General features: G+C 42.1%; 1 protein-coding gene across 1 annotated transcript in view; it reads left to right on the forward strand.

The window, feature by feature from the left end:
- LOC138745647 (death-associated protein kinase 2-like) overlaps positions 1 to 8,306 on the forward strand; it is a 139,784-nt gene extending 131,478 nt beyond the window's left edge. The window contains exons 10-12 of the mRNA XM_069902882.1: positions 6,214 to 6,303; positions 6,385 to 6,468; positions 7,831 to 8,306. Coding sequence (XP_069758983.1) covers positions 6,214 to 6,303; positions 6,385 to 6,468; positions 7,831 to 7,911 — 255 coding nt within the window. The 3' untranslated portion in view covers positions 7,912 to 8,306. The remainder of the gene's footprint in view (positions 1 to 6,213; positions 6,304 to 6,384; positions 6,469 to 7,830) is intronic.
- Positions 8,307 to 10,145: the final 1,839 nt, after the last annotated feature.

Genomic DNA, 10,145 nt, shown 5'->3' on the forward strand with positions numbered 1-10,145 from the left:
TTTTATTTCGACATGCTGATTGGATCTTCTCCTCTGTTTTTATCATTTAGGATCTTGCTAGATCTTCTTTCTATAAAACTCTGATTTAAATTTGAGCTTGAATGAAATGATATAAATGTGATACCGCTTTTGAATCGAAGGACATTTCATGATGCGAGACCCTACAAAGTATTGACCATGACGTTAACAGGTGCTGGGAGTCTACCTGCTCCTAGGGCAACACAGTTAGCCCAATGGCAACCTCGGTTCAAATCTGGCACTGTAAGGAGTTTGTTACTTCTACTCGTGTGGTTTTCCTTCAGGTGCTCTGGTTTCTTCCCACCCTGCAAAAACATCCGGGGATTGTAGGTTAAATGTTTAACATTGAGCACGGTAACAGGTCATTCCGGCCCACGAGTCCGTACCGCCCACTTCACATCCAATTAACCTACCCCCACCCCCAGGATGTTTTGATCGTTGGGAGGGAACCCCTGGGGAAATCCCACACAGACGTTGGAAGAATGTAAAAACTCCTTAGAGACAGTGCAGGATTCGAACCCTGGTCCTGATCGCTGGCGCCTGTAAAGGCGTTGCGCTGACCACTAAGCCACCCGCCCCTCTGGGCTAATTTGTGTATTTTGGGCGATGTGGGCTGGATGGGCCTGCTACTGTGCTGTATGCCTAAATTTTAAAAAATAGATATAAAATTGGGAGCTGTACTTAAGAGCAGACGGTACCAGAGGTGGTGAACCCTGCGTTGTACTTCCATCCCTGTGATGTCATTTCAAACCAGCTAATACTGTGGAGGTTAGTACTGGTTGTGATTTTCAGTTGTTGCTGGTCGATCAGGTCCTGCATCACTGCAAGCAAACGGTGAAATATCAGCCTCTTGGATTGCCTGATGTTTGTCATGGGATAGAAAATTATATTTGTTCTGTTACAAGCCCAGAGGACCCCAAAACCCAGCAGCAGTAGATATTCACCAAGACAAATGGTTACTTAAACAAAAGTTGCTTTTAATTATCTTTAAACATGAAAATAGAATCAAACTTTTAACTTATCTCTATTGACTTACTTAATCTAACTTAATCCCCCTTCTAATTCTAAGCACACGTGTGTGTAATGTGTGTGTAAGTTCAGTAAAGTTCTTTGGTTCACAGCCCAATTACATTCCTCCAAGTTCACTGGTTGCAGGCAATTCTTATACTGTGCAGAGAACTTAACATTTATGACTCTTCACCAGGCTTTGGTGATTGAAAGGTAAATGGTTACTGCTCAGGAAGGTTCTTGTGGGTTTTCAGAGAGAGATTTGTTATTCCAGGACACCCACAACTGATGTCTCTAGTGTCTTGCTGACAAAACTTGCCCCTTCAGGGTTCTCCAGATGATAACCTCTTTCTTTCAGGTCACCACAGAGTTCCTTTTTGTTTCCCTAATTCCAAGTGAAACATTGGACAGCCAGTCCTCTCCTCTTGCATGAACCACAAGGGCTTTGACCAGGCCGTCTTCCAAATAGGCTTGCCAACTTATCCTGTTCCAGTCCCAGCTACTTCTACTGGCTTTGACACTGTACAAGTGATCGATCTATCTATCTCTCTCTCTCTCTCTCTCTCTCTGCTTACAAAATCATATGACCCTCTTAGAACAGCAAGTTCTCCTCCAGACAATCTGTGGCTCCAACAAGCTCTTTCATCTGTTGCCTTTTGTAAACAACAATCCATTAGTGAAGTCTCTTGAGCACTCTTCAAATCTCTTGCAAAAGCTGTGGGGCCGATATGTCTAGCATTAGCAGAGCTCCAGTATTTCAAATAAGATCTGTTTTGAAGTGTTTGTATGTGACCTAATCTAACAAACCTTTCCCAATTTATCTCCCTAAAATATATCTATATACTCTGTAACAGTTTCCTCAGGCTCGTCACAACATTCCAATCATCCACTGATGCACAAAAGTGGCAGATCCTGGAATCTTGGGCGGACAAACAATTGCTGCTCTTTCAAAGAATCACCACCAATTCTCTGTCCAATATCCTGGTTTACATTGTCCAGAAATTGATCTAGTTTGATAACTGGTGCCCTGTAAACTCGCCTGCAAAATGAATTGTATTGCAGTTTTGCTTCTAATAAGAAAAGTAAATTGATGTTATGTTAGAATAACATCCAATTGTCCTGAAAATCTGCTCATCCAGCACCAGGTGCTGAGTTATTGGAGTTGCACTGCATTTACCTTTTTTCAGCTGAATTAAAGTGAATATTGTGACAGGCCCAGAGGACCCAAACTCCAGCAGCAATAGAAATTCACTGACAAATGGTTACTAAAACAAAAGTTACTTTTAATTTTCTTTAAACATAAAACAGGATCAAATTTTAACTTATTACTATTAACTTAACCTAACTTAACCCCTTTCTAATTCTAAGCTCACGTGTACGTAATATGTATAAGTTCAGAAAAGTTCTTTGATTCACAGTCCAATCTCACTTCTCACTCTTCTAAATTCACCAGTATCAGGCAATTCTTATCCCGTGCACAGAATTTGACACTTCTGAATTTTCACCGAGCTCTGGTGCTTAAATGGTTACCGCTCAAGGAAGGTTCTTGTTGCTCATTGGACACACACAAACTGATTCCCTCCGATCAGCCATTTCAGTGTCTTGCTGAAGAAACTTTCTCCATTGGGGCTTTCTAAATGATAACCTCTTCTTCTTCAGGTCACCGCAGAGTTCCTTTTGCTTCCCTTATTTTGGGTGAAACACACACTTGCCAGCCATTTCCTCTTGTATGGACCACAAGGGTTTTCAACAGGCTGAACTCAGAATTCACAAACGATCTTCAAAATGGGGTTTCAACAAGCTGCCAGCTTGCATTAATTGTAGAAACCAGTTTTCTCTCTCTTAGAGAAAGCCTGTTTCGTCTCCTCTCTCTCTCTCTCTCTCTCTCTCTCTCTCTCTCTCTCTCTGCTTGCAAAACTTCATGACCTTCTTAGAACAGCAAACTGCACTCAGACTGTTGCACCAGACCCAAACTTCTAAGTCCGTTCATCTGTTGCTTTCAAAACAATAATCCATTACTCCACAGCATGTCCAATTAACATTTACTTGTGAAGTTCCTGTAGGAATTCTTCAGAATTTGGGCAAAAGCACTGGGAGCCTGGACTATCTGGCTTGAGCAGAGCTCAGGCATTTTAAATGAGATCTGTTTTGTGAAGTGTTTGTGACCTTCACTACTCCCACAATCTATCTCCTTCAAAAATATATCTCTATACAATAAAAAATATAATCCATCACAATATTTACTCCCAGAAGACTTCAAATTCAAAAAATAGTTATTTAGTATCACGAACATGTGCAAATGGATACTGTAGCGCTATTGATCAAACACATTAGATTGTGAGTTGTGATTAATAGGCTTTAATCACCTTAAGACATCAGCACATCTCACATGTTGCCGACCCAGTTCCAAGGCAGGTACTGAGGGAGGAGTTTGGGCGTGATGGCCTTTCTGGGGATTCTGAGGGGAGAAGTCACAGGTACGGGGTGGGCTGGCCCATACAGTACATTCATACAGACAGTGTTAGTGGCTGTACAATGGTTCCACCACAGATACGTATACTCACTTCCATAGAAGTCAAAAGGTGTTTTATGTGGAAATAATATAAATTAAGATATTTATCGCAGCATTTATTGCCGTATTTTGTATGTGCAATCTAATGCAGTTTTTAAATTGATTGGAAACCTGTTGTCATTTGCAATGAACTTTCTTTATTCAGTTTGATGAATAATATTGGATATTGCCAGTATTGTTCAGTGAACTTGGGGAAATTCTTTTGTAGCTTGAAGCCAAGAGGTTTCAAGATCAACAATGCTTCATGGTTTCAGAGGCTTGGAAGTCGCCTGCTAAAGACCACCTTCCCCAATAAATCCTTAACATGTCTTCTCCTCTCTGCCTTCTGCTCCTTTCATGGCTTCATCCCACCAATCGTCCCCTTGGTGAACCATGCTCCCACACCTCCTCCCTCACCACCATTCAGGGCCCCAAACAGCCCTTCCAAGTGAAGCAACATTTCACTTGTGAATCGGCAGGGGTCACCTACTGCGTCCGATGGCCTCCTCGACATTGGAGAGACTGGGGAACAAACTAGGAGATCGCTTTGATGAGCTGTAATAGCGGGGATCTCCTCGTGCCCCCCCCATTTCGATTTCCACCCCATTCCCTTGCTGACGTGTCAGTCCATGGTCTTGTGCACAGCCAGACTGAAACCACTGGCAATTTGGAGGAACAGCACTTCATCTTCGGTCTGGGCTCCCTCCATCCAGACAGCATTAACTTCTCCAACAGCCTACCCTCCTCACCTCCGTCTCTCTCTTTCCCTATCCCCATCTCTTTTCCTCTTTCTCCCCATCCCTTGTCTCTCTTTCCCCATCCCTCCAGCTCTAAATTCACAGAACCACCCCCCCCTCGCCTTTCGCTGCTGCCCTCCTGTTCGAGTCCACCTTTGTCCTCGGATGTTGACCTGTGCTCCTCCCCCTGCCCCTTCTTCCCTCCTCCCACCACGGGGGCCTGACTTTTTTTGCCAATACCTTGACAAAGGGCTCCAATCTTTGCCTCCTATGGACAATGTGTGATCTGCTAAGCTCCTCCAGCATTTTTGTGAATCCCTGAGCCTGACAACATCCTCAGAGGGGATGTTCATTTCCACGTCAGTGCGACCCAAAAGAGTTACAGGAGAGCAGTCATTTTTGTTTAAGAAGAAACAGTGAGGAAGTAATATGCTTGGATTGGAAAATCTCTGGGTGATTTGTTGTTAGACTGAGAGATACTGCAATCATTGTCCCCTGCCATGGTGGCATGGTTAGGGTCGCAGTTAGTGCCACACTATTTCAGCGCCAGCAATCGGGACCGGGGTTCGAATCCCGCACTGTCTGGAAGGTGTTTGTACCTTCTCCCCTTGTCTGCGTGGGCATTCCCTGGGGGCTCCTCCCACCGTTCAAAACGTACCGAGGGTGTACATTAATTGTGTGTAATTTGGCAGCATGGTCTCTTTTTTCGCTCCAAGGAATAAAGTCCTAACCTGTTTCATCTTTCCCTGTAACTCAACTCCTGAAGACTGGCAACACCCTAATAAATCTTCTCTGCACTTTTTCAATCTTATTGATATCCTTCCTGTAGTTCGGCGACCAGAACTGCACACAATAGTCCAAATTTGGCCTCACCAACATCTTAAACAACTTCAATATAACATCCAAACTCCTATTTTGGCTAATATGCGAAAAGCTTTCCTTACAACCCTGCCCATCTGCGACGCCACCTTCAGGGAATTATTTATCCGTATTCCCAGATTTCTCTGCTCCTCCGCACTCCTCAGTGCCCGACCACTTACTGCGTACATCCTACTTTGGTTTGTCCTTCCAAAATACAACACCTCGCACTTGTCTTCATTAAACTCCATCTTCCTTTTTTTTGGGCCCGGTCTCCCAGTTGGTCCAGACCCCTCTGCAAGCTTTGAAAATCCTCCTCACTGTCCATACTTCCTATATTCATGTCATCAGGAAATTTGCGGATCCAATTCACCACATTATCATCCAGATTATTGATCTAGATGACAAACAACAATGGTCCCTATTGTTTTCATGCTGCTTTCCAGTCATTTTGGATTTTGCGTTGACGTGGATTGTTTTACAGAGCTTTGAAAGCTAATGTTTAATTTGTACCTTTCTGAAGGTCGAGGGTAACTGACAAATTTCTAGGGCTGTCTGTATTTGATTGTGGTAATTTCCTCAGAAATCTGTAGATTTCTGGCAAGGAGTTTCACAAGATGTAGATGGTTTGTTTACATTGTACTTTTAACGCAATTAAATAATCCAAAACATTCAGGAAAGCATCATCGCAAGAAATTTAAGCACAAGCCAAATAAAAGATGTTTATTTTTACAGTGCATTTCACAACCTCTGTTGTTTAATTGCGGAAGGAAATGTAGCCAGCTGAATGGCACAGAGAAAGTTCTCCCAAACTATAAATGTCCTTGACCAAATTGAATGTGGGGGTTGATTGAAGGTCAGGATCTCAGCAATTACCCCCCCCCCCCCCACCACCCCAGCTCCTCAGCGAAAATCGATCGAAAGCAAAATGCTGCAGGTGCTTGAAACCTGAAATGAAATGAGCAAGTCCTGAGACTAATCATCTCATCAACCTGATCATTTTCAGTCAATGCCTTTAAGTAATTTATGTTTTTCTTTCAGCCAATGAACAAGTGCCAGGCCCTTGTCCGAAGGGAATCTGTGGTTAATTTGGAAAATTTCAAGAAGTTGTACATCAGAAGGAGGTGGAAGGTGGGTGAAATTCTACATCCAACGCCTTTACCATAAGTCAAAACTGTCATTGTATCTAATGAATATCCTGTTTCTTTTCAGCTGACCTACAGGATTGTATCATTTTGCAATCACTTGACTCGTTCATTTCTTAAGAAAGATTATCTAAAGAAAGAAGAAACTCTGGTAGGTAGCATAATAAGAAAAGACGTTACGTGCCCAAACTTGTAAATATTGACCATAAAGATAAATTAATAACGTGTCTATTTCTCTAAATCAAATGGCTAATGACTACTGAATACATAGCGAGCGAGAGAAAGTCACAGTCTATTCAACCTGTCTTTACAATTCAAGCCACCAGCCCTGATAACATGAAAATGCTGAATACAATCCCTCCAAGACTCTACTGTTTACTTAATAATATTTACAGGGCCCTTCATAATGTTTGGGGCAAATACATTTTTAAAACTTTTCCCCTGTGCGCCACAGTTTTAAATTTGTAATTAAACATTTCACGTGATTAACGTGCACATTCCACATTTTATTCAAGGTTATTTGTATAGATTTTGGCTTGACTGTAGAAATTTTATCCATCTTTCCTCCACTTCAGCAGGGATGCCTTGTACAGCCCTCATCTTGAGGACTGTTTACAGCTTGTGTCTTTATTTTTCATTTATAAAAATTTTTTTAGACATACAGCACAGTAACAGGCCATTTCGGCCCACGAGACTGTGCCACCCAGTTTACCCCCAATTAACCTACACCCCCAGTATGTTTCGAACGGTAGGAGGAAACCCCAGGGAAAACCCATGCAGACATGGAGAGAACGTGTAACTCTTTACAGACAGCATGGGATTCGAACCTCGGTCCCGACCGCTGGCGCTGTAAAGGTGTTGATCTAACCGCTACCCCAACTGTCTCGCCCACTTGAGAGGAAGAATGTTCTTACAACGGAGGAAGTTCAATGAAGGTTCACCAGGCAGATTTCCCGGAAAGGGAAATCAGGTCGATTAGATTTGTATACATGAGCGTTCATAAGAATGAGAGGGGATCTCAGAAAAATTCTGTACAACCAAACAAAATTCGGGCGGTGGGAGGAATCTACATCGAAGGCCACAGTCTGGGAATATGGGAACTGAGATGGGAAGCTTCTTTGCCTAGAGAGTGGTGACCTCTGTCACAGAAAGCCGTTGAAGTCAAATCATTAAATATATTCAAGAAAGAGTTAGATAAGGTTCTTTGGGCGAGAGATTGAGGATCACGGGGAGGGAGCGAGACAATGAATTTCTGGACATTACTGAATGACCCAAGGGGGTCAAATGGCCTCTCTTATTATTTTTTCATATATCTTCCAAAAAATGTTCCTCAACCAGTTTAATCAAAATAGATGATCTTATTGTTGAGGTGTCACTATTTATGAGAGTTTGCAGCTTAGACAAGCTTAGTTGGTTGGTATGAACAAGCTGTGCTGCAACGCTCCATCCAACTGTAATCTCACTTGTAAATGAGATGTCGTAAACTGATATTATGTGGCTCTTTCTCCTCTAGAGACAGTATGAAAGTGACAATGAAGGTGATGATGTCAAAAGAAGAGTATCCAGGCCAAGGAGACACAGCAGCATATCGTAGAGCAATGTCTGATGGTGTTCCGTGATGGAGGGCAGGTTAATCGCTGTACTGTGTTAGAATTAACAAGCGTGGATCTGCATCGGAGGTACTTCTGCCAATTGATGAGTGGAAAAAGTGACTTTTAAGTGTAGAGATTGGAAACTGTGCTGCCAGGCATCCAGCTTTCATCGACAGGCACTTGGAAGAGAAAAATGTGCAATACATTTTTTTTTGTCAAATTTATTATAAAAATATTTGTTTCTGTTTAGACCTACATTTCTTAAGGTTTTTAATGTCTGGCCTTCTTCAAATCCCACTTGCGGTTGTTCCAGCGCTCGCACCACAGAAACTGCCACCGCTAAGGGTTCCTCAATTCGAGAGGCGTTCAGGTGACAATGAAGTGCATGGAAACTAGACGGGGGGGGGGGGGGGGGGCATGGAGGGGAGCAAATTCAGGAATGGAAGGAACTGCGGGGCGCAGTGTTCTGTTGAAAGTGTGTGGGCCCTCCTTTTGCCATCATTGGATGTCATTGTGGGTGGGTGCTGGAGTAATCCTGTCCAAGAAAATACTTCTGCTGCCTGCTAAAGCCCAGAGCGATAAGTCGAGATCACAAAATTCATGGGACATTGGTGAAAGGGAGGCAGGGAAATGTCACTTGTTTCTACTAACAATTATTTTTATATAATCATAGGTTTAGATGTTTTTAGATATCGGACTTTAAAAAAAAACTAGCAGTTTTATTGAGCATAATATTATTACCAGGTTGGAAATATAGTCTTTTGGAAGTTATCTAAATACTGGTGTGTTATGCAAAGTTAACACTTTCCAAATATTTCACTTCAAGAATGCTTTGACACTTGCACACTGTTGGGTTAAAATCCATGTCAAGTTGAAAAAGTTATCCTAGCTGATAACACGGTGTAGTAATTTAATGTTATCGCCCAGGTTTTCAGTCCCTGTAAATCATGCAAAATATTCAGATCTAATGCCTTAAATGACAAACTCTCATTTCTGCCTCCTTTTACTGAGAAAACAAGAAGTCCTGCTGGGTTAATAATGTTGTCGATCCCACCCCTCCATCTTTTTAAAAATTGAATTAAACGAGAAAAGATTAAACTGCTCCCAAACACTCCGGTTATTGCAAATGAAGTGTTCAGATATTGTTATTTATTTGAGAAGAGGGCACCACAAAGTGTGACCATATTTTAAAAAGAGAATTAAAATTATTCGGTGAATCTTCAAGCTTTGCAAGTTGCTGTTGGAATTCAGGCAGAACTCGTACATGTTGATCTTGTTCAAAGTTTTACCCAATTCCGTCGCGTGCTCCAGACACGCAGCTTTTGCATCAGCCATCTTGACTCCCGAATCGTTAGGAGTCAAAAATGAGCATGCCACTTTAGGCCATTGTGAGTTGCATTTGTTTTCCTCAAGTACATTTGTGCAATATGTTCTAATGTATTTAGAACCATTTTTCCAAAGACAGGGTGAGAAACTGAGCAGAAAAGGTTACTTGCTTTCTCGTTATATTTTCGGATTAAACATTATGGTAGGATCTCATTGCAGCTGATAGGGAAAAATAAATTAGCTGCCTACAAATCTGGTAAAGGTTCCGGTTAGACAGGATAATAATTTAAATTGGCCAGCGTTCTAAATACTTGGAAATGGGGCCTGATGCAGTCATAGGAATTAATACATTAATGGTAAAGATTCAATTTTGCCATGTTTTGAACAAATTGGTCTCAATCAAGTCAATGTTAGAGATACCCGCAAACCCTTTAAATCAGGATTTGAAAGGGAAAATGGAAATCCTGTGGCAACCATTTATTGAGATTGGACCAGGAAAGTATGTGGCAAATTACAGTCTTCGAGTGAAGCCCCCGTAGTATTAAGGCAACAATTAAATGTAGTGCAATACGCAGCCTTGCTGGAGAAACTCAGCAGATCACGCAGCATCCACAGAAAGGAAAGGGTCACCAACATTTCGGGCCCATGCCCTTCCACGGGTATATTTATAAATCAAATACTAAAGTCTGCAGATGCCATGACTGAAGTAACAACATGACGCTGGAGAAATTCAGCAGGTGAAATGGTGCCCTTTATACAGCAAAAATAAAGATTTGGGGTTGAGTCCTTCAAGGTTAAAACAAGATACAGGTACACAATCCTTTATCCGGAACCCTTGGGGGAACAGTGTGTTCCGAATTTCAGATTTTTCTGGATTTTGGAAAGCCCACCCAAATTGTGCTGCCGTATC

This window comes from Narcine bancroftii, chromosome 11 (genome assembly GCF_036971445.1).
Source record: "Narcine bancroftii isolate sNarBan1 chromosome 11, sNarBan1.hap1, whole genome shotgun sequence".
NCBI classification, from domain to species: domain Eukaryota; kingdom Metazoa; phylum Chordata; class Chondrichthyes; order Torpediniformes; family Narcinidae; genus Narcine; species Narcine bancroftii.